Consider the following 26,242-nt stretch of genomic DNA (forward strand, 5'->3'; position numbering starts at 1 on the left):
CCTGTATACAGAGTATCTTTAGATAGTTGGTTGTACAGCTCTGGCCTTTATACACAGTAATAGCTACATGAAGAGCTGTAACAATTATAAGAATACTAAGAAGTCTTTGTTTTATTCCTCATGGTGAAAATTCAGCTAACACTTTAAATAACCATTATTGATGAGTGATGAATTGATAAAAATCGATTCAACTTTAGTTAATAGTTGGGCTGTACGGTGGTGTGGTTGCTAGCCCTGTGGGCTCAGAGCATGAGGAACCCAGATTGGATCCTAGATCAGGGGTCTAGGATAGACGGCCCCTTTGTGTAGAGTCTGTATGTTCTCCCCATGTCAGCGTGGGTTATCTCCGGGTTCTCTGTCTTCCTCCCACAGTCCAAAGACATGCAGCTTCGTTTAATTGATGAAGATGTAGACGTTGGTGTGAATGTGAGCATGAATGGTTGTCTGTCTCTATGTGTCAGTACTGTGACCGTCTTGAGACGTGAGTCCTGCCTGATGTGATGAAAAATTGTGATAGTAGTGTGTAATTTTAAGTCAAACTAATAAAACCTATTGCAAAGCTTGCACTTGTCTGTGTGTGTGTGTGTGTGTGTGTGTGTGTGTGTGTGCGCGTCTGTCTGTTTGTAAGTCTGTGTCTGTCTGTCTGCCTGTCTGTGTGAAATAAAGACCAAAAATGTACGTAGAATAAGTATTTTACAGCATTGTTATCAAATATGTAAGGACAAATGTGTAGAATGAAACTTACAAAGAGAATAGCTGTGCTTTTGCTCTTAAGATTTATATCTTGCTGCTTTTGTTTTGCACATTGGTGTAAGTTTTTCACTGTCGTGTTTTCAAAATCTCATGGTGTGTTTCTAATCGGTGGGATGCAAATCTCTGATGTCTTGATGTCAGTTGGCAGGAAGTTCAAAGGTCAGTCAACAAACAAAAATATCCTTCACCATGGAGTTTCCCATGTGAAACCAGAAATCAATGTTAGTTTATTCGCCACGTAACTTCCATATTTTAGTAACGCCACTTCCATAATTATTTGAACCCAAACTACAATCTTTTCCAAAACCGAATTTAATAGTTTACGTTTTTGGTCAGAAATCATACGGATTGTTGTATGACGACATTTGCTTTGTGTATTTTGGTACATTTCAAAGCTCTCTTTTGAATTTGGATAACTAGAGGGTATCGTCCTAACTGTGCTCTGCAGAACTGTGGACAGGATCAAGGAGCCCTGCTTTAGCTGGAGAGAGGAGCACCAGATCATCTGACTTCAGTGTGTGTGTGCTGCTGCCAGGAGCTGTACACTGTTCTAATGCCCTCTCAAGGTCATTGATGTCCACACTGCAGAGGGTTGGCCTCAAGCTGCATCCCTATCTACCCTCCAGCTTTGGGCACATTTGTGTACATTGACTTTATGTACACAAATAAAGGTTTTTCACAGCAGATACTATACAGTCAAATGTAATAGAAGCCTTTTTTTAAATCAACAAATAAGGACAATAATTTGCTATTGTTGTGTTTATTTGGTTGTTTGCTGAGGATGGAAATGTAGTCTGTTGTACAATAGTTTGGTGAGAAGTCATTTGTGATTTGCTGAGGACACAGTAAGGACTTGTAAGACCTGTGGTTGAGGATCAGACAGAGAATTTTAGAGGTTGCTGATCCCACTGTAGTTATTGGGGTCAAATTTGTCTCCACGTTTGTGGACTGATGGTATCAGTCCTCGGTTCCACATATTGGGGAAGGTCCTGTAGCTAAACACGAGGTTAAAGAGTTTCACAATAGTTAAGTTGAATACGAGGTCTGTGACTCTTATCATCTAATTTAGGATGTTGTAGACACCACAGGCCTTCTTGGTTTCCAGTGAGTTTATTTTGTCCTTAAGTTCTTCTTAGTTCATTTCTACGCTGCTTTCCTCCCATATGTAGCATTTTTAATAGTATGTGGTTTAGTTGGCTTTCGTTCATGATTGGATGTGGGTCTGTTCAGGTGTACTGTGGATGTGCTGTGGTCTGGCTGAGGTCAGTGATAATCTAATCTACTGTCCTGTTACGCAGAGATGATCCCGCTCTCAGCCTATCTGAGACTATGTTCAATTCAATTCAATTCAATTTATTTTTGTATAGCCCAAAATCACAAATCACAAATTTGCCTCAGAGGGCTTTATAATCTGTACACATACGACATCCTCTGTCCCAGGACCCTCACATCAGAACAGAAAAAACTCCCCCAAAAAAGCCTTTAACGGGGAGAAAAGAGGAAGAGATCTTAGGGAGGATCCTCTATCAGGATGAACAGAAGTGTGATAGATGTCATGTGTACAGAATGAACATAACAGAGTTACAACACATTCAATGCATATGACAAAACCACGGCAGGAGGCCAGGCCAGGGTCCAGGTATAATCAGGATCCCCTGATCCATGTTCTGGCCCAGTGAATGACAGAGCTGTAAGGTGGTGTGAGCGGTAGAGGTGTGCCCCATGTTTGTTTGTTGCTTTGTTGTAGTTGTGTCGGGGGGGGGTCCATGCAGACTACAATGTGGCCTCTGTGTGCATCTGTCTCGATATTCTGATACACATGCACTCACATGAGGGCAAACTTCATTGTTTTTGGCCTGTGGGACATTAGAATGTTCAAGGTTAGCTGTAATGAATTCAGAGTTGTCCTGTGCTGTGTTCTCTCTGGCTCAGTGTTCATTCGTCTCTGCCTCCCTCTGGCCCGCTGACTGCACTACAATTACCAGCTATGCACCATGCTACAGCACCGCTTCTAACAGCCTAAGCTCCTGCTTACAAGCCTGCTCTCCAATTAGAGTGTGGAATTAACTACAAATGCCACAGGAGTGCTAGACATAAAACACACTGGAGAGCAGGGGGCAACCATCTGCTTGGCTGTGCAATGAACTTCCTCTCAGCACAGAGCACAAACACTGCCGCAGCAAAACTACTGAAGGCTGAGCAAATATGGTGAGTATGTAACAGTCATGTCATTCATATCCACAAACACTGACTGTCTGTGTTTGACTTTGTCTTCATTACAAACAAGCACAGTGCATTTCAAATGCAGATCAATCAATATCACTCTGTAAGAGCAAATATTTCGGATGATATTAACATTATTGATAAGTATCCCAGAACACCAACAGCTCAGCAGCTCTTTTTACAAGTAATGTCATGTGGAAATGACATTGGTTATAATGTAATGAATGTAATTTAATAGTAAACCCAATGACACACAGTAAAGCTGTGAGATGAAGCAAGTCTGTATTGTGAACACAAAGCTAATTATATTTTTGAGAAATTCTCTCAAAAATAGTCGTTTGGGATTTCGGTACTGTTATTTATTGGTCAACATATGTGACATAACACAGCATAAATCTGTGATCTATAAAAAAGAAACCGTATCATCCAGTTGTAAAATCCATCTCGTCAGGCTTCAACTTATGCATTTGTGTCTGGACCAATCAGTGTCCTGTGAGGAGCTACTGGCAGCTAGGGGCGTGGCTTAGGTGTGTGTGATGAGACAGAGAGGCAACTGTTTGTTCTAAACGACAACAACGTCTCCTAAAGAGGTTAGCATAGATGCTACAATAGCATCAGTTCTATAAGAACTGGAGAGTATTTCTTCATTAAAAGAAGAGAAACAACAACACTGAAGGCTTTTCTCCATATAAAGAATTGTATTGCTCTTCTCCCGACTGGTTTCAGAAAGAGTTTGATTGGCAGGTGGTTTAGCCAACCACCTGCCAAGTATTTGTTGAAAGTGATTTTTCCAAACTGTTTCTCATACGTCTGGTTAGACTTATCATTTCAACGGACAGTATGTTAACATTTGTATTCAATTCAGAACACCTCCCCTATTATCAAATCGAATGTTCCTTAACATTCCTCATCTATTCACTAGAAGTACTATCTGAGACAGCAGTACCATATCTTATTAGCCTCTCCAGTCTCTATCCTATTACAGCTGCTGCAGCAGAGACCAGCCAGTCTCCGTTTCATCTCCTAGCTGGAACTCAGTTCCTAATTGTTACTTTATCGAACAATCTCAATGGATATAGCGCTACAGTGGCGTACTTGAGCAGAACAACCTTCTGGTACTGTCTACAAAGTGAACAAGATGCCCTTTAGTGTGACCGGCCCCCAGCACAGGGTTCATTCAAGAACTCAGAGTTTGAGTGACCTTAAAGGCAAATGGGAATATTAGAATTTGGTGCTTCATAACATGTTGTACAATCTGTCATCATATTTTGGTTTCTATACAGGCATAGTTCATGAGCACAGGTTTATCTGAATGCTTCAGACACTGACTAAGGCTTTCAGACTATTTTCCTGTGGAACTGTGCTATCGGTCGATACTAACTTAGAGTTGAGGCTCAATTCATGCAAACTGGTATTACCCAGGTAAATAGCTCTATACCTATGGGATCCATGTAAAAAGTGTATTGGTTGTTGATTGAATGATGACACATTCAATTATTTTAGTTTTTAACTCAGACTTTCTTCTTCATCTAAAGCTGTTCTGGGACAAGACTCTAAACCTGTGATGTTGCCATAGAATTCCTGAGATGTGTATGCTGCAGACCTGCAACAGTTGAAGTGAGCAAACTTTGCACTAGAGATGACCAGCTCAAGACATATCACTTCATCCTGTAAAGGTAGCTTTGAAGCAGAAGTCCATCAAAATGACACATTGAGACCAATAAATGAGACGAGCTCAGCCTCCTTAACCCCTTATTCCTCCTGCAGTAAGGTGTGAGGCCCCGGAGCCTGACTGGCCTGAAGGCGGCTGGGTATCTGGGGAAGTGCATTTCAACAAGCCAGGCAAAGTGAGTCTCAGGCTTAAATGGGAATTAGGAGTAGATTAATTAAGGCAGTGATTAACATTTGCACTAATCCAAGGGAGAGGAGGCCCCTTGTAATTCATTAGGCAGGCACTCACTGTCTTTTATTGCTGCCTGCTGCATGCCGACTAAAGCATCCAATGTATCGCTGTGTGTGTGTGTGTGTGTGTGTGTGTGTGTGTGTGTGTGTGTGTGTGTGAGAGAGAGAAAGAGAGAGAGAGCCTTCAGAATGCATAGACTACTAGAGTTGTTTCTGTACTCAGCCTTTAATAATGTCCAAATGAGTACCAGCCAAGCACATCCACTAAAAGTGTTTCTTCTACTTCACTATTGAGGCGACTGTGGCTTATTGGAGCGCAGGGTCGTCCTTCACTCAAAGGATCGGTGGTTCGATCCACGGCTCCGCTGGTCGCATGTCGACGTGTCCTTGGGCAAGACACTTGGTGCCTACGGAGTGTGTGTGAATGTTAGTTAGTCCTGATAGTGGGCATGGTACCCTATCATCAGTGTATGAATGGGTGTGAATGATGACAAGTAGTGTGAAAGTGCTTTGATTGCTCGGAATAACTAGAAAAGCGCTGTACAAGTATAGTCCAATTACTATTCCTCCACAGCTTGTGATGAAGCCAACAGTAAATGTTCACAAATGTCACTCTATCTGTATATATGTTACAAAGACTCCTGTTGATGCATCTACCCAAAGTCAGCCACTCACTGCAGTATTGACTTTTACTCTGTTCCCCATATCCATGTTTGGTCATTGTATGTTTTGACACTAGCATAAGATAATGCATTAACAATACACACTGCTTATGCTGCTGATGTAAAGAATGTGTGGTTTGTGGGGCTTCAACATGCAAATACCAGTTTGATCTTTGAAGATGTACACAATAGTGATTTCAAGTGGATTACATTGTCGTTCTCATAGGCCTTTCTATACACATGACTGGACAATGGACTTCCCTTGAGGACACCTTTGTTTAGAGGGTCACCTGACTGGCTAACTTGCTTCACCTGCAGCAAAATTGTATGTGATGTTGAAGACCCTCTACTGCCCAAATCTTCTGAACTCTGAACACAGTGAGGACAGATTATCAGTGTGAGGAGGACCCTGCCTAAACTACCACTCCTTAACTGGTGGTCTATACGTGAAGAGAAAATGGTTGATGAAATCAAATTGAACATGCAGGTCTTAAAGATAAATACATTTAAACTTTCTTCCACGCAAACATTCAAAAGACACTGCAGACCTTTATTTTAGATTGGACAGGTCAATGCATATGCACACCACTTACACCGAACAGACCAGGCTACATTTTTATCATGCTTTCATTAGTTACCTTTGAATGTACATTGGTCGCACATTTTTAAGCAAGACATCTCGAGACGATTTTGTTGTAATGCTAATAATGGTAACAAGTTCCAGGATTAACAACATTCTAGCCTCAGTCAGTCAGGGCTCTGAGCCTATAGGTGAACCTTTTCTCTAGGGCATCTATTGGCCAAATATATTGATTACATCACTTATACTATTGTTTCTTCTCTCACATTCAGGTGCTATATTGTTGATATTTGAGATTTCCACCCATGTGCCTTGGTGTTCAGCCCTAGCTGAACCAACAGTGTGGACCCTGGGCCCTTCAGTTGACCCAGATGACCATCCATCTTTGCTTTCACCTTTTAATAACCTTAGCAATTCAGCAGACTTGGAAGATAACTGTCCTTCACCACAGGAATTGTTTTTCATCACTATACTCTGCTGACCAGGTCAAACTAAGCCTTTTCTTCTGAACATTTCAACCTTACCACACTGTTTCCCTGTCAGCAATAAAACAATCCCCAGTAGAGACAGGAAATGAAGAGTGACTGGGTAAGTGAAGGAGCAAAAAGAAAGTGGCAGATCTGAATAAGAGTGAGACAGCATGTTGAGGTTGGACTTGGTCTGAAATCAGCATATTCAACTTCAGGGATTACTGCTTCAGTCCACAGAACTTGAGTCTAAGAGACTGAAAAGCATACAAACACTCAACACAATAACACTGCCTTCGACCACACCAAGGAGTCTTAGTCGTGACCAACATGACTGAGAGTCTCCCTGGTGTGGTAGAAGGCCTTGTGAAGTGTGGTTTATACTTTACGTAGTGAAGCCGGTGTGAGAAGATTACCTAATTAGGGCGAAGTGATCGAGGCGCTTGGTGGTGGACCGCTGAATTTTTTTAACTGGACGCATGCTCTTCACATGTGACTGTCACAAATAGTTCACTGATAAAAGCACTATTAAGATGTCTGAGGATATTACAAAGATTTTACAATTTGTTTTTAGATGCTTGACTTTAGAAACAGGAGGTCTTAAAAATTTACATTTTAATAAATATTTTGCAGCCAAATCAAATTGTTTACAAGATATTCAACCTTTGTTTCATTGTTCATCAAGTTCTTTACAGGACATGTATAAAGGCAATAAAGTAGTCCATGAATATGAGATATAAGTTTACAGGTAATTATACTTCCTCCTCGGCATTGAGGAGGTTGGTTTATGGTGTTTTGCTGGTTACACTAGTTGTCTTCTTGATTTTACACAGTAAGTTTTGTTTGTACGCCCTCTGGCTTTTCAGTGAAAACTAACAAACAACGAGCATAAATGCCTTTATGCGTGCTCATAGCTTGCTCATCATCTGCGGAGGCTTGTGCTACAATGCAATGCACAAGTATAAACAAAGCTTGAGGCTGTAAGCATCCTCTCAATGATGTTTAGTATGTATAATGTTCACTGTGTTCATTATCAAAGCTTTGCATGTTAGCACACATTTCTCTTCCACTCTGACACACTGCAATGCTCGTTTCCTCCCTGACAGCCCCATGTCTGTTTGTCCAGGCCATTATTGGGCTGTAGTCATCACTTTGAATCTAGTGGCCATTACTCAGTGGCAGGCCGTGTATTTTATACCTGGGCCTTCAGTGCTGTCCTACTACAGTTGAACCACCTCTGCAGGTGCGGCTACGTTCTTCCAGAAATCCACCATCTCCACTGTCTTTAGAGCGTTGAGCTCTAGGTTGTTCAGACCGCACCAGGTCACCAGATGGTCAGTCTCCCACCTGTAGGTGGACTCATCCCGCCAGAGATGAGTACAATGAGGGTGGTGTCATCCGCAAACTTCAGGAGCTTGACGGACTGGTGACTGGAGGTGCAGCTGTTGGTGTACAGGGAGAAGAGCAGAGGGGAAAGAACGCAGCCTTGGGGGGAACTGGTGTTGATGGTCCGGGAGGCTGAGGTGTTCTTTCCCAGCTTCACGTGCTGCTTCCTGTCAGCCAGGAAGTCTGTGATCCACTTGCAGGTGGAGTCGGGCACGTGCAGCTGAGAGAGCTTGTCATGCAGCAAAGACGGGATGATGGTGTTGAAAGCAGAGCTGAAGTCCATAATGAGTGATACAGAGGCATGAGCCCCTGCTGAGCTGGGAGAGGGGGCCTGGTGGTCTGGGGCTGGTTGATGGAGCCGTGGGGGGGTGGGGTCAGGACTGTCCCATTGTCTTTCAAATCTACAGTAGAACTCGTTCAGCTTGTCTGCCAGACATAGGTCGTTCATGGAGTGGGAGGTTTTAGGCTTGTAGTTGGTGTCTGAGGCCTCTCCAGACAGAAGCAGAGTCATTTGCTGAGAGCTGGTGTTGCAGTTTCTCAGAGTACAGTCGTTTAGCGTCTCTCACCGCCTTGCTAAACCTGTATTTTGCCTCTTTGTACAAGTCCTTGTCCCCACTCCTAAATGCCTGATCCTTGTGCAGCCTTAGCTGTCTGAGTTCTGCTGTAAACCAGGGTTTGTCGTTGTTGTAACTCACCCTGGTGCTTGTTGGAACACAGCTGTCCTCACAGAAGCTGATGTATGAAGTTACAGCCTCTGTGTACTCATCCAGACTGTTGGTAGCAGTCCTGAAAACATCCCAGTCTGTACAGTCTAAGCACGCCGAAGATCCTCCATGGCTTCACTGGTCCACTGCTTGAATTTCCTCACCACAGGTTTACAGAGCTTTAATTTCTGCCTGTAAGCAGGAATCAGATGGACCATGACGTGGTCAGAGAGTCCCAGTGCAGCACGAGGGACGGAGTGATAGGTCTCCGCTATTCCATAGCAATCTGGCCTGTAATTGTAGACATATCTGATCTCGCTTCAGATATATTGTGTTTTGGGCTCTACTGTACACATGAAGTGTCAACCATAGAAATAGAATAGGAGAGAACTGTTTTCCATGGTCATTTGACTGGGTCAAAAAAAAGGGTTAATATGGAGACAGAAGTCAGCTGGCCATAAAGTGTGTTGCTGAGCCGGTAGCCGAAGCAGAGATGAATCAACATCCCTTTTTATCATTCAGTAGATGACCAAATGTACACAATATGATAATTGTCAATTTCAATATGGTAGTATACTGTTACAACTCTAACAAGGAAGTGAACCACTATGATGATCCTGCTATGTGAATGGGAATGTCCATTGGACTCCTATTCCAACTCTATTCCAGTCATGCTATACTTCTTTTCTGTTGTGTGTTGTCGACAGAAAAGTCATTCAGGACAAATATGCAGGCTGTAGAGGGATTGCTTCAGCCTGTTTCACTCTCGCCCTACCACAGTCAGCTTTTTATTCATGCTACCTCATTCATCATTCAGGAAAGGCCAGAGGAGAGGGGCAGCGGAGGAGATAGAGAGGAAAAGAAAGAAAGGAGAAAGAGACAGCAGCTCCAGCATTAAACTTCAACAAACTGCAGGTCCTGCATCAGAGGTCAGAAGGTCCGACATGTCAGAATGTGAGAAGAATATTAGTGAGAAAAGAGCAGCAGGGAGCCCTTATCAGACTCCTATTAAACTGGCCGGTCTAAGGGCTATAATGAGTCCTCGGCTAGTCCTTAAGCCACAAACAGGGATTAGCACCTGAGACCCTACAGGTAAAACCCTCATTAGTCCACTATCCTTACAGCGATTAAGTGCTGGAAAAAGGGGCAGTCTCTATAAGTATGAGGGAGAGGCACACAGCAGGTGAGTGAAGTTAAAGGTGGGTACATGAAATACACCTCCTCTTCTCTTGGTGCTCTGCAAAAATGGAGATTGCAAATAACGAAGAAAGAACAATAAAACTCAGCCAACTCAACAAAGGGACGGCGGAAAAGGGCATGCCAGGTAATGAAAGGCATGATCTACCATAATGGCCCTGTGATGGTTTAAAGAAGCTTCTGCAGATGGGTCCAAATGTGAGGTGCTGGTAGCTCCCTTCATGGGAACTTGGCTAAAATCTTTTTTGACCTCCATCTCTACTTTCTGAAGGTAAATGCCCTGATTGGTGGCTGCCATGTTAATTATCTGTTGCCATAATTATTTGCAGTGTAGTGTGTGTGTCTGTGGAAGGGGGGGGGGGCTGAAATGTCAGACATCAAACTATGACAGGTGAATTACAGTAGAACATGAAAGAGTAATGCAGCGATGAACGCGTAATATGTTCTAACACAGGGATGAATGCGTTAATGTGTTGTAATACAGGGATGAATACGTTAATGTGTTGTAACATAGGGATAAACACGTTAATATGTTTTAACACTGGGAAGAACATGAATATGTTGTAACAGAGGGATGAACACGTAAATATGTTGTAACACAGGGATAAAGGGATACAAAGGAAACAAAATGAATGTTTTGGGTGTTTAGGTTAGTTTTTAAACTATTGATTGTTCAATGTAAAGCCAAGAAAATGTTCCATTGCTGGTCTGAAAGAATGTGTTGTAATTGCTGTGTTAAGAAAACAGACAAATTTAGGGCATCGCTCCGATCTGGGTTTGTCCCAGAGTAGAATGTACTTCTTGCAAAATGTAAAGAGGTGAGACACAAGCAGAGAATGTAAACACTCTCAACTCAACTCTTTGTCCATGTTGACCTGTTGTTTTGATGCATTCATTATAATATACATTTACACAACAATAAATCCATCAGTAGAATATGTCATTCTACTGTGCTGCTCTCGCTTTCGATTTCCAACAGAAATATTTTCCTCATTCGTTAATAGATTCCAATGGCTTCTACTTTTCAGTTTTTCGTCATGGCTGTAAAGCTATCATCAACACTTCCTGCACCGGTGTTCACATTAAAAACTATCCAGGAGCTCAAAGCAGGTTTTTAATTTGAAACAGGATCATTATTTCTGTGTGAGATGTTATCACCGATATGAGTTTTTTTTTTAAGAAACCAGAATTGTCCTTTAATACTGCTGAGGTGCGTATCAGTGCTAACTATCTGCAGCACTGATATGCAGCACCCTCACGTCTGTCTAATCAGCTGCCCTCTGGAGCTTGTTTTCACCATTCTCAATGGAGTTGTCCCACAACATGAATAAACCTGAGGACTAGGTGGTAGGGCACACTGCTGCATTCACAGTACGAGTGACAAAGCAACAGGCTAAATGACAGTGACACATAGCTACAAACTGACGCCCAACAATTGTTGCTGCGTGAAACTCTAATAATCATTGTTGGCAAGCTGACCTTATTTATTTTTTTAGTGCTCCGATGATGTGAAGTGTCAACAAATCACATGTTTTTGTTCATTCTTTCTGGTCCCCTTGTCTGTCCCATCTAAAAGAATTCAATAAAAATGTATTCTTTCAGTTCCCAGTGCTTTTTAACGACATAACTATGTCAATGAGTGCTTGAGCAACAATTCAACGGCAACTCAGCGACAATGTAGTAACCTGGCTGTTTCTTAGCTTTGTCACTTGTAGTGCGAACACAGCATGAAATGACCGAGACAAAGTCACACTTGTGGAAAAAGAGACAAGAGAAGCAATCAGGATGGATAAAGGCAGAATGTGGCTGCAGTGTGTGTGCTAACACTGACAGAGATGAGAACTACAGAGAGAACATTTAAGGGGGATGTAGAAGAGAAATGATCCTTTGTCCTGCATTTGATCCCTCTGTTTTAGAGCACAGATACAACTGGCTGGGTGCATTGATTATTTAGAGTGCAGAAAGTACAAGTGTTTAAATTTCCATTAGTGGAATTACAGAACTAGAAATATTAAGTAAAACTGGTTTAATTTTCTGTTTTGATTCTGAGGCGTCCTTGCAGTAATCAATACCTGGCTCCTTTACAGCTAAAGTGATAGTCAGCTTTAAATGATAATGGTAAAGCACACCTGTCCACCTGTAGGGTCCTGGGCAAGGACAGGGACCTGTAGCATATCCAACAAATCCATCGCAAGACCAACCCAAAGCTGGCTCAAAGTTTGCTGCAACACAACACAACTTCATCTGGCAAGACGTAGCATGGAAAATGAAATATAAATATGTGCAAGTCCACATGCCTTTTACTGTAGATCACTTTGTTTAGTGACCACAGCCCATTCTACTGTTTTCCCTGCAGTACAAGATAGATACAATAGTTTGATAACGGTTTGCTAACTAGTAGTTTTGAAACAAATGTATGCGTTATTCAAAACTGAATTCCACGTCTCACTGACACCTTAAAGAACACAGACTGCCAGCATTATCGTCATCTACTGGCATACCTGAAGCAATGTGCATATGACCCCCTGTCTTCAACTGCAGGGGGGTCGTGACATTTTTGTTTGATTAGACCATTTTTCATATTTTGTTTATTTTTTTTCCCCCACAATTTCCCCCCACAAATTTGAATGTCTTTAAATACACATTAACATTAATCCAATATATTGTAGCGAATAGATAAATGGAGGCAGAAGATGTTATCTTTCAGTCAGAAATGCACACATTCAGCGACACAAAAAAACAACGACATTTACTTCACCCACGAATCCTTGTGCAATCATTTTTGCAAGATATTCCTGCTAAAACACTGCAGCTCCTATCCACAACAGCCAACTACTGAGGCCAGTGTATTATTATGCCTAGTGTTTGGAAATTGTTAAGAGCAAAAATTGATCGTTTTGTAACTCAACCAAAAAACATGAATCTCTATTATGTCATGAATGTCATGAATGTCTATTATTGTAATAGTTCAGTATTGTATGCAAGATAACAGGTATGTTTATGCATGGCAGTGGCACTAATAGGCCATCACTCATTTTTCATTTCCACATTTATGTTTAAAATAGAAATTTGAATAGCTTGTATGCATGATTATCATGCAATTGACAGACAATGTTGATATTGACATTGGTATCAGTTGACAAGGTATGTTTCTAAATGTCAGTGGCACGGCCACCCTACTCACTGTACCTTCACATGTTTTAAATAAAAACATGAGTATATGAACCTGTGTATTATTTTAAGAGCTTAGTATTGAATGTACAATAACAATGTTTATACATGGTACTAGGCCCAGTTTAATATAAAACACAATTGTATACAATATATATAGTAGGGGGCCCCTGCTCCATCTGTCTATCAGTTTGGGGGTCCTTGGCCTGAAAAATGTGTAGACCCCTGGTCTAAGAAGTTTAAGAAACGGATTACCTGTAGTTGCTTGTGGTGCCATCCCAAGTTTCGTCAAACAATTTTAATGTTTGAGTTCTTCTAAGGTCAACCTTCCAAATGAATACATGAACCACTGTATCATACACTCTGTCATGAACCCACTTCTAATGAATCTGAACCACCAGATCAAATGCACAGAAATGCTCATGCAATAATAGTAGTGACAATGGAAACAAGATTTCAGTGTATTGGAGGTACAATTTAAGCCACATTTGACAAAAGAACATGTTCTTGTCAGGCAAGTCCAAAATAATATTTGTGAAAAATATAGTCCAGAGTTCAACAAAAAAACACCTTTTTTGAGAATTCAGCAATAAACAACAAAATACACGGCATCCTCCCCCTCCTGCCAGCGGGACTCCGGCCTGCATGGTCGAGAACGTCTGCGTTCGTCGGACAGCGCATCCGCGAGTCCGACGTATTTTTCCTGCGTGGACCGCCTGATGCTGGAAATGTTGCTTTGCAAATAGTCCAATGCTTCCTGTATCCGCTGCCTGGCGCTACAGAACACGTGCAAACATGCATTATGTTGCTCTATGTCAAATGTAAACCACATTGTGTAAAAGTCATGTAAATCGGATGGTGTTTATCATAAAATGCAGATTTCCTTTCGCCAGCAGGTGGCGCTATGAGTATTAGTGAAAATGTGCTTATAGACATCCTCAGGCCATGAGTGTTATCAAGCATGGGACGTTTGGGACCGTTTGGAACAAGTCCAGCTGAGTTACATCAGCTTTTTTGATGGGGAATCACGGAAACTAGCCGCCCGCTACGGCTAAGCCATTCCATCAAACGTAAAGCTTTTGATATCTTTTAATCACAATGGTCTTCACATTGTACTGACAAAATTTAAAGTGGATCTGACAAAGTCCCTCGTTAAAGTATAGCGACTAGAAATAGGCCAAAATCTATGGAAAAATGACACAAAAATCAAAATGGCTGACTATGGTTTGGAGCATGGTCCCAAGAGACTTTTTTTGGGATACATGTGCCTACCAAGTTTCATACATTTACCTGAAACGTAGCGCTGGGGCTGCTCTTTTGAAATATTATATATATGGACACAATTTACAACAACCTAGCCAAGAACCCATACAAAATATGTCTTCCCATCACTATAACACATATACAAAGTTCCATGACTTTTGAGCATCCCAAGCCATCAGTTTCTTTTTCATGGCGAATGTTGCGTTGTTCAACAAAAACTCACAATATTCATGATAATGCATCATCAATGTGTTCAGGCTTTCCTTACCAAATTTGAGAATGATCTGGTCAACTGCCCCCGTAGAGAGAGCAACCGCAGGTTATCATTACCAATGTTATTTTTCTCCTCAGAGCAGGAAACCTAGCCTTCATTCTACTCTCTGCGAGTGTGTGTGTGTGCAGCTAGAGGCCCAACCCTGTTCTCCACAGGCTAGCCACAAGCAGGCCAACCTCAGCCCAAAAGAGGCAGGAGATGCAGCCAACATAAAAAAGGATTGGTAAAAATAAAATATAAAATGGAGCCACTTCCTGGTTAAATATATGTTATTAGATATATCTGACAATGAAATCAAAGCGGTGCACTTGATTTACTGCCTTGGACCCGGATTACTGCTGGATTATTCTTCTGCTTCTGTAGATCGCCGTACGAGTTAAATGCACATGGGTTATTAGATTATGGACGTCAAGTTGTTGGATGTATCTTCTGAATTTTATGCAGGAGATTGATTAATGTTCACCTTTTTCTTAAGCAGAACCATATCTTTCTCTAATCTTACCTGTAGTTACCATACACAGATATTGTTGAAAGACAGAATATAAAAAACACTCACACTGAGCAGAATCAGGGTTGCTATGTCCATTTATAGTTCAGCAATGCAGATTGCAGAGGCTCTTCATCAAGCCTGAGATCAAGTGAGTCCACGTTGACTCAATTTGCAGCGGCAACCATTGCATTACCTACAGCGTTATACATTCTACATACAGTCCACACCATATAAATTAGATATTAGATCTGACTCCCCTTTTGGCAGGACAACATGATTTGAAAAAAATGAATATAGATATTCATATGAGAGTTTCCTGATCTGTCACCATTAAAGGTAAGGTTTAGGTTGGTTTGAAAAAAAAAAGAAACTTGATAAGGGTTAGATAACAGTGTTATGTAGAAAACAGTGTTGACTGTTTGTAGGACACTTTAAATAAACAGTGGTCACCCATGTCAAGGTCTGATGCTTTTTCATCCGATCCTCCTGATATCAATATATATCAAAATATGGTAAATGTATCTACTACTATCTACTACTAAACAACTGTTATGTGTTACATCAGACAAACTCCACTATGAGCTACTCGAACTTCACTTACTTGTAACGTAACGTTAGTGAGTGTCCTGCGGACAGAGACTCAGGCCGCGTCCACACTACTCCGTTTCCATTTGAAAACGCACATGTTTTGCTACGTTTACACTGAGCGTCCACACTACGCCGGAGTTTTCGAGCACCGAAAACGAAGGAGTTTGGAAACGCTCCTGAGGACGGATACGTTTGAAAACTCCAGAGTTGCTTTGTTGTGTGGAGGGCGTAAACGCATACTTTTGGAAACGATCACCTGTTTGCTACTTGATTGGTTCTTAGCAGCCATGACGTGTCCTTCCCTGATTCGTCACACCCTATCACGTGACCCTTTTCCGGAAAATCACAAACAACAACAGTCTTGATTATCGGTCGACTACCAGGTTAATTTAACATGGACAACTGATTACAGATGTTGCTGACCTTGTTGTCTTTACTAGCAGCTGTTGTCCAGTTAAAGTCTGCATTTTTGCAGAGGAAGCAGCTGTTATTGGAGCGATCAGTGAGCGGCGTTATCAGACCTACGGAGCAGACGTCGGAAGTCACGGTTAGCGGCTTTGAGGAGGGCGGACACAAAATGGAGGACTTTCCTTTTCTTATTATTGTTATTATTTCTTAACTATTGTGAAGTCCACACACAAACTATAAAGTAACAAAACATGAATTGCTCTCCAGTACGACAGAGACTTCAGCCACCAGCAGAGCTACGAGTGAGAACAGACAACAACGAAACCGAGGAAACGAGGGAGAGATGTGTGTTAACCACATTTATGGATCATAATCTAGTAAACCTTTATGTGTAAGTGTTAATATTAAAGTAAATTTGATGTGTGAGAGAGAGAGCAAGACCCGCATTGTTGTAACTAGAAAAATAAAACTTCTAAAACTTTCCACGAAATGAGTCTGTTTGAGTTCATAGAGGAAGATTTTAGAGAAGATCTTAAGTATCAAACACGACCGTTCATTATTAAAGACTACTTTACTACTCTGTCGTATTTTCTTAAACCAACCAATATACTTCCTGTTTACACCGGCACCCACCCACATGCCCAGTGTACGTGAGGAGTCACGTGATATTCGTTTTCAGGCGCTTTAGTCTGGACGGAGATCATCTCGAAAACGATGCTGAAATGCCGTGTTGACGTTGAAGATGTTTTGAAGGCAATCACTGCTACTCTCAAGATTTGTTTCCTTGAATTTAAAAGTAAATGAATATTGGCATTAATATTAAAATCAGCCAAAAGCCCATATTGGTTTATTCCTGGTCAGTAAGCAACACGGCATCCAAATATCACTAAGTCATGATGATTTCCAGCTGCTTACTCCAAATAAACACACACACACACAGACACACACACGCTGTTGTGTTCTAGCAGTGGTGGAATGTAACTAAGTACATTTAGGCTACTCAAGTACTGTACTTGAGTGCAAATTTGAGGTAGCATTTCTATTTCATGTAACTTTATATTTTTTGTCCACTGCATCTCAGAGGGACATTGAAGTGATTAACATATTAATACTATTAATACCATAAATATAATATTTAAAATGGGTCATTCTGCATAATGAGTATACATTTACCTTTGGTACTTTTAGTATCATTTGATTCCAATCATTTTGTTTTTATTTAAGTTTATTTAGGTCTAGTAAATAATGTAATCATAAACACGTTGATTGTATAAATATGAATGCTGATGAAACAACAAAAAAGTAAAAAAAATGGGCTCTGCGTCTCCTGGCAGGTCTGATGGGTTGCCGACATTGCTGCAGGTGCGCCGGGAGCAGGGGGCTCCATTCCCCACTTGCAGAGAAAAATATTTTTGGTTTATTATGAAACTGTGGCAGGACAAAATAGACTTTGGCTGGTCGCCATTCCGTCATTATTTTAAAATGGATTTATGAAGATTTATTCTCAACAGACATTAGAGACACTGATATCACTGAATATCCATTGATTAAGCCGACAAAGATACATTCTTTATTCGTGCTTTTGATAACATGACTAAATTGATGTTTACAATGTTTCTTCATGTGTGTGTCTTTGCCCATGTCTATCTGCCTCTATGTTAACTCCTGGCTTCACATTCAAGGCTCCACAATGCTGGTTTTGTTGGAAAACAAAGCTGCGGGCCTCCCCGCCTGTTAGAAATGAATCACTGTAGAATTGGGAGCCATGAATTCTCCTTCACCTCCTCCTCCTTTCTGTCTTTCTCTCCCAAAACACAGCAGTTCCCAGGGAGAAGTGACACTGTGATTAAGAGTCTTGATGTGAAGAGCTTCCTGCTGAACAGAGTGGCGGGATAACGACATGGAAAGGTTAGGCTTTCAAGGTAACTGTGTGTATGTGGGAAGTAAAGGTGGGTGTCTAATGATAAGCCAGCTACTGACACGACTACAACACATCTATATTAACACACAACAACAGCATTAAGCCGCCCACCACCTCATTATGGTAGGTTATGAAACATCAGAGAAAAAAAGACCTACACTGAGACACTATACACATGCAGAGTGCTAAATACACACTTAATAAAGAGACCCCCCGCTCTTTCGCTCTAAAGTCAGGACAGCAGAGTCACTGCCTATTTTCCCAGCATTTACTCCACACCTCCATTCCCCATGCCAAAAGTGTAATGTGTAATGTAAAGACAATAACTTAGCACTTCAAATTGCTGCAGAATGCCGTGATTTTCAACCTGCTGCAGTCACAGTGTGCATTATTAAAACAAAAATGACGATGTCTGCAGTACAGTCAGCTCACACAGAAACTTGATAAATACTTGCTGGCCTATAAGAACTAGAACATTTTGCCAACTAAGACTTTTTTTTAAATGATAAAACCTCACCTCCATATCCATCAGTCCTCAGGACTATGGTATCTGTTGGACTTTAAAAGGATAACTAAAATGCAAGGACATTTATTTAAAATTCCTATTCATAGAATACTGATGTGACAATATTAAATAAATATTTCTGAGTTTAAGGTGTGTTTGTTTGCTCGACAGCAGTCTCAGTCTGTCACAGTCAGCCATGGTGGTTTTCACTTGTTTGCTCCACCCTTTCCACCGAGGCCCCGTCCCTAAGACCAAATTAAGACATTTTCATTAAAATAAATGTTCAAAATTATGGTTTGCAGAGCTGGTCAGTGTGTGTGTGTGTTTGTAATAATTTAAGCTGTAATTGTGTTTTGTCGTGTTTCTCAGCAGCTTGAGGCTGATTTATGGGGCTTGCCAAGGCTCAGCTAACAAGGGTCATAAATCCTCCCCTCCATTCTGCTCCTGTTCATCACTTGGGACAACCTCACCGTGTTAATGACTGTGTGTGTGTGTGTGTGTAATAGTGTGTATCTGTGTTAGTGTTTGTTTGATATATAATGAGTCAAAATGTTGTATTGACCACTATTGTCCTTTCGTGTGGGACAGGTGATGTATTCAGACTATAACAAATATTCTAATATAGCATAACATAGGATACGTTGCCAATTCAACAAATTGTGAATTTCTTCCTCCACTGCGATTATAATCCGTTCAACTGTCTGTTAAATTCAGCGAATACCTGCTCACGGTCCAATAGCTGTCCATTCTGTGTGTGCTCGGAAAAAAAGCCCCGTTTACAGAGCCAGCTCTGTAAACAGGACATCACGTCGCACAAACCAAGAATAGACAATTGCAGTCTGTCTATACAACTGATTATCACTTATAAAGACACAACCACCTCCCTCAATAAAGCCTTACAAGTAGGAACCAGAAAAAATGACAAAACTGACCAACAATAAAAGAGACAAGCATTTTTAAGCTACATTAATTAAATTTGCGGCCACTTGAACATCAGAAAGCAGCATCGCCCAGGCAGCCAACATAGAGATCTAAAGACAACGTAAACGCCACAGCAGCAGCAGCCCACCAACACACACATTAGAGCAAAAAAGAGAGCCTGCCCAGTTTTCACACACCGTGTACTGTGACAAACACAAGGCTTAGTTTCTAGGAAACGCAGAGGTCGTTGGCATCCTCCTCTGTACAGTGAGTTATACAAATCCCTGAGTTTGTTGTAATCTGTCTGAACTTCTATCTGTGTCTTGTGCATCCCAACACTCAGCCACTGAATGTACACCTATATTATATAGAATATTTTTTATCTTTAACATAATGTCAGCTGAGTGCAGTGTCACCTCTCTGGATGTGGAGCTCTGCCCTCCTGTGACCACAGACACACCAGTAGCTTCTTCTCTGCCACCTTGCTTTTTCTCCATTTTCACACAGTTTATCATGATTTTTTGTGGCTTTTGTTCTTTCTCTGAGTAGAAGTAGAATAACTTGTAAAAACTCAAAAAAAGTACACATACACAATAATACGACTGTCACAGTAGCGAGAGTTAACGTAATTTGTGACTTTTAACCCTGGGTAACAATTTTCAAAGAAACTCACCTGTCTCTTCATCAATGGCAAATCGTCCAAGTCCACTGCCATCATGAATGGAATACTGTATTTCTCCATCTCTGCCAGCATCATCATCGTTAGCAATGACTTGGAGGAGGGTAGTTCCAATCCGGGCATTCTCTTTAACTAATCCTGTCAAGGCAAAGTGGGAAAAGTATGGAGCGTAGAGATTTTCGTTCACATCTACGACCTCCACCTCTACAAAGGTGACAGAGAGAAGAGAAACAGGCCTTCCCTTGTCTTTGGCCTTCACAGTGAGGTTGTAGAACTGCTGGATCTCGTAGTCTAGCTCTTTTGTCAGCCGAATAGCCCCGCTGGCCCTGTCTACCTCAAACCATCCATTGTAGTCGTTGGCTAGAGAGTACCGGACCTGGCCTCCCAACCCCAAATCTGGGTCCTGGGTTTCTAACCATGCCACAACAGTTCCTACTGGAAGATCCTCCAGAGCCCTGGCTTTGTACACATTGGGGATAAATAGTGGGGGACAGTCATTCACATCCTCTAATATGATTTTCAAAGTGATCACAGAAAACCTCTGGCCCCCTTTCTGTGCCTTGTCCCGGGCCTCAATCTTCAGGTTAAAAGCTGAAACAAACTCCCTGTCTAGTTGGCCAGCAACATACACTATCCCATTGCTGCAGTTGATACCAAACTGGCTGGTGCTGGTCAAAACAGAGTATACAATCTCCCCATTAGGTCCAAGGTCTTTGTCAGTGGCCTCAACCTGGATGACATCGGTACCAATGGCAGTGTTCTCAGGTATGACAATTCTATAGCCTTCTTCTTGCAAAAACTGGGGTGCATTATCATTAGCATCCTCTATGTAGACAGTAAGCAAACGCCAGGCAGTTTTTTGTGGCAGGCCGAGGTCATAGATAGTTAGGTTGAGGAGATAACGATCCCTCTTTTCCCTGTCCATAGGGAGGAAGACACTGATAAGGCCAGTCTCCATGTCAATGGTATAACAGCTGTCAGAATTTCCATCTGAAATAGAGTATAGAATCTGACCGTTGAAACCTGTGTCACCATCGTAGGCATTGACCTTGAAAACACTCGAACCAATCTTTAGGTCTTCCCGTACAGCAATATCTGTGGGGAAAGCTTTGTCGAACTGGGGCGTTTGCCGATTGACAGAGAAAAGGTCAATAAAACCTTCCTCTATCTTGGGCTTGGTGCTAGCTTTGGACTTTTTGAGTAACTTCTCAGCTAACTTTTGGGCTACCCTTGTCTCTTTACAGTTGAAACTTTTGGGAGGAGATTTGCCATGAGCAACAGAGATGTTAACAAACATAGGATCAGAAAAGTTCTCACCATCTGTTGCAGTTATTTTAAGACTAAAGACACCGTTCTTTGGACTGGCTGTGGCAAGGGAATGTTGCAGTGAAAGGACCCCTGAATCAGGGTTGAGTTCGAAGTACCCCCATTCGTTCCCTGAAATTATCTTATATTTTACTAGCTCCAACTCATCTATGTCAATCGCAGACATTGTGGTAATCACTTCATCCACAGGGAAATCCCTGGAGATCACACCCTGACACGCTACCTTCTCAAACAATGGCTGGTTGTCATTTACATTTTCCAGGTGGATTGTTACATTGACTTCACTCTCTCGCCTGTAAGGCGACCCCCAGTCAGATGCTCTGACAACAAATACAAAACTCTCTGATGAGGATTCAAAGTCCAACTCTTTAGTGGTGCTGATGATACCAGAAAACTGATTGATTTTGAAGGGTAATGGCTGAAGGCTGGAAATGCTGTAAGTTATGTATCCATTTTCTCCTTTATCCTCATCCACTGCAGAAACTATCAATACATTGGTACCAACAAGTACACTTTCATTGACCAAAACCTCATAAGAGGCCTGATCAAATGTTGGTGGGTTGTCATTGGCATCTTGAATGGTTACCCGCACTTTAACTTTGAGCTCACTATCTATTTCCAATACCTCCAGATTAAAGACATCCTGGGACACCTGAGTGAACCACTGAGTGGTGGAGATTGTGCCTGTTAATGTGTTCATCTGAAAAAAAGCTGAATCTGCAGACGGTGTCATGATATATTCTGCATCATCCGGCTCTGGCCTGATTTTGACAGCCTCTACAATCGTGCCTGGTGGTGAAATTTCATTCAGACTAACATCATAAACCTCCCGCTCAAACGCAGCTTCTGCTGTCTGCCGTTTCTTGACCATAATGTGAACAACCTTGACGGAAGAGAACTTCTGTGGGGCTCCCCTGTCTTTAGCCTGCAAAGTAAGGTTACAGCCATCAGGGTAAGTTTCCCAATTTAATGACTCAGAGGCCTTTATAGCAAACTCGCCTTCCACAGATCTTTCTACAAAAAACTGCTCTGAAGGGTCTCCACCAACAATGACCACTGAGTCTACTTCTCCATTTAAGCCTTCATCTAAGTCTTCAACAGTGACCATGGCATAAACAGGGTTTTTATCAAGCCCCGAGGGGCTGTGGGTGACCACATTCATGACTGGGGCATGCTCATTCACGCGCTCTACATGGACAAAAAGTTTGGCTGTGCTGCTGACCCCATTATTTCCATAGAGCTTCATGCCACGGTCTACTGCCAGGATTTCTAAGTCGTACCGGTTCTGCTCATCAACATTTAGCTTTCCACTGAGAGAAACCACTCCACTGGTTGGGTGTACAGCAAATAGCTCAATTTTCTCCTTGAAAAAATAGTAAAACTCCCCATTGGAGCCAATATCTGCATCTGTGGCGGTAACTTGTGCTATGCTAGTCCTGAGAGGAGTGCTCTCCGCTATGGTGACGGAGTAAGTAGTGGGTGAGAACAAGGGTCGCAGGTCATTCATATCCAAGACCTGGATGCTGACTTTAGTCCAGGTCTCTAGGAGGCTCTCTCCCTTGACAGAGGCTTTTACTGTCAATACATAATTATCCTGAATCTCTCGGTTCAAGATAGCTGCGTTGCCACCTTTAGTCCTTATGCGCAAGAAGCAGAAGTCGCCCAGCACGTACTCCTCTGCCTTGAAAAGACCTTCATCATCACCTGATGTGATTCTGTAGCGGATCTCCCAGGAGCGCTGGGCCAGGTGGATGCCCATCTTAACTTTACTGTTGCCATAGGTGCGTGCTGCTGAGTTTTCGTAAACCGTAGCATGATAGCCAGCCTGAGTGAAGCCAAAGTGAGGTTCATCCTGAAGGCCACCCTGGGTGTTCTGGCCGCAGCAGGGTGGTGGCTTGAAGAGCAGCAACGGCAGCAGCAGGGCAAGGCCGAGGAGAGGGGCTCGCATCCCTGCCCACTGGCCCATTTTTACATCCATCCCATCATCCCTCCATCCTGTAAAGAAAGAGACAGACAGAGACAGGGGGACAGAATGGTTAGCTACACGGGGAATTTACAACATGTAGCATAGACTTATTTTAGCCATATTGTTATGTCCATTGGACTACAGAGATTGATTGGAAGTGGGGAGGGAAGGGGGTGTCTACAGTTACCGGGCAACCAAAAGAAAGGCTTACATCATCCTTGCGTGGCCTCAATCAGTCAATCAACAGTCAATTGCAAGTTTAAGAAAAACCAGTGGTGGTTTGAGAAGGAACAAAATAATTGAATGGCTAGGAAGAGAAGCGTAACATCACCAAAACAAACACTAAAGAAAATAAGTGCAGAGGGCAAAATGTTGGGCTGCCACACATGACCCTATTATAACTCATTTCCGGAAATACATGAAAACTCCAGCCCTGTGTCTCAAAACCATGTAATATCTCCAGATGCAAAACAGTTATGGTTGAAACAGTCAACTAGCTGCTGTGTTCAGATTTTGTTCTCTTTTTTAAGAAAAAAGTGTTCTGAAAGTAGGCAGCCACAGATATGTGCCAATCTAGGCTCTGGGAGAAAAGCCAGATCCAGTGAAAGCCATGTTGTGGCCATAGGAGTGCCACAGTGGTCTGCAATTTGATGACTCTGCACTTTCCACCACAAGGGATGGAGAGATGGGGTGGGAAAAGACAGACGGTGTCTGAGCGCACTGATAATAACACACTGCTGAAGTGCAGAGCTAAATCTACACATTTTCAACAATACACGCAGTTACACTCACAGACACACAGCTCCTGCAAGAGTACAACCTTTTTTTTGTTTCAAACAGGAACTGCTCCAGTTTTAACTTCTGACTCACAGACAAAAAAAACAAACATTTGGCTTTGCGAGTGTGACCAAAAACCACTCATCTGAAACAAAGCAAACCGATGCTTAAGCCTGCATCTAAATGCAATCCAACAGTCATTCAGGGAATAAAGGTTTGAGTCCAAACGATTGAAACGCCAAAAACACTACAGTTTTTGTATGACCTTTAAACTGTCATCCCAGTGTCATCTTGAGTCAGTGACGGCAGACAGTGCAGGGGTTTAGAGGACTTTTATGTTGGGTGTCAGAGTCTCAGTCAGCCATACTGGGTCAGTACATCTCTCCTTTGAAAACCTAGCACTCGCAGGGAGGCCCAGTAATGATGCATCGACACTGCAGTAACCATTTGAATCCTGGCTGAATTCTTTCTGTTTTCACTCTTCACTTACAGACTCATGGCACAGTCACTATATGTCTGGGACCTGAAATGATCTGGATTATTTGCCTGTATTTCCACTCTGCAGATGTGTGTATGTGAATGGATAGAGGACAGTGTTCCAGAGATATAACAACCTGAATTGTTTAACCTAATGTTGAATAATATTATCTGCATTATAAATCTGCACTAGGTAAGGTCATGCTGCATTAGCAACTAGCAGTCCTGTCTGCACTGTAACCATTGATGGACACACAGCAATCCCGAGATTTACTCCTAAAGAAAGCGTCTAAACATCAAAAACAGATTTCAGACATTTATGTTTTTTCAGTACATCAGAGATCCTGCTGATTCCACCACTATGTGCGTGTTCCAGTGGCGGGCCGTGCATTTTATACCTGGGCCTTCAGTGCTGTCCGACTACAGTTCCACCTCCTAATAATCTCATTACGACGCCACAGCTACGGTTATTATTTGTTTCTCGGGGTGTAACAATACACGTATTCGTATTAAACCGTTCGGTACGAGGCTTACAAACCGTACAATACGTTTGAATAATACTATGCGTTTGGAAAATGCAGAAACTTAAATTGTGGGAAATATAATGTTTTCGGTGGACTTTGCTCAAACTGGCAACCCACCATGACGTAACAGACAGCTGTCTGACACTCCGACCCCGGAAGAAAAACATTATACACGGGACGCTAAACTAGCTTAGCAGGAAAACAACAGCAGCAAACACGCTACACTCTCCCCACAGCATTTAGCTGTTCCTTACCGATTCAAACTGGGTTAAAGCAGTCGTCACACAATCCCCATATCTCCAGACCATCATTCTTGCTTTGTAAAACAAAACTAAAATAAACAGAGAATCAAATGTCCGACCCTAACCCCGCAATGACGGGATGCTTTGTCATTAACGGACAAGTCAGAATCAATGTAATTAACACAATGACAAGATCAAACTCACAAGAACTCACATATATTTATATGACAACAAAGCATGACACATCAATCCAGCAACACTGCAGCGCTAAAACAGTATTCCACCACACACAAGAACACGAGCCATTCAAATATTATTCACATCAGAGGGAACAACCGTATCATAAAAATGACACGATAGACAAATGAACAAATGTAAAAACACAAAAGCAGTTCATTTACCAAAGCTGCTGTTCACTTAAAGACAAAGTCCATCCTCCTTTCTTTGTTAACAAAGAGTTTAATACCGCGGTTATACAGAACATTGGTTCAGTTCAGTTCCAGCCAGAGGTCCTCCTGCGAACGTGTTCGTTGAGTTGTAAATCCACTCGGGTCTCTCCAAAAGTTTTCAAAACAACCGTAGCTTGTAAGTGTCCTGTCCTGCTATGGTGTCGTTCAAACTAAAGATCTGATTGGTTGAAGAATATGACAATCAACAATATCGTCCCCATTTACTTAAACTGCAAACGGATTCACTGGTGAGTCTGCAGGCCTGGGGCCTCTCTTCTTACCTAGAGACACAGAGGTGAAATCTGATTGGATAAAAGCTCTACTTAAAACAAGCTGCACTGAAGCAGAGCAACTGAGGAAGACAGTAGCTGTGCAATGAGAAGATAA

At 42.0% G+C, this 26,242-nt stretch overlaps 1 protein-coding gene across 1 annotated transcript in view; it reads right to left on the reverse strand.

The window, feature by feature from the left end:
- fat3a (FAT atypical cadherin 3a) overlaps positions 1–23,398 on the reverse strand; it is a gene marked incomplete at its 5' end in the record, with an annotated part of 122,394 nt that extends 98,996 nt beyond the window's left edge. The window contains one exon of the mRNA XM_079166666.1: positions 20,089–23,398. Within this exon, the coding sequence (XP_079022792.1) occupies positions 20,089–23,398 (3,310 nt within the window). The remainder of the gene's footprint in view (positions 1–20,088) is intronic.
- Between the last annotated feature and the right edge of the window lie 2,844 nt (positions 23,399–26,242).

The sequence above is a fragment of the Pholis gunnellus genome (genome assembly GCF_910591455.1).
Source record: "Pholis gunnellus genome assembly, chromosome: 9".
Lineage (NCBI taxonomy): Eukaryota > Metazoa > Chordata > Actinopteri > Perciformes > Pholidae > Pholis > Pholis gunnellus.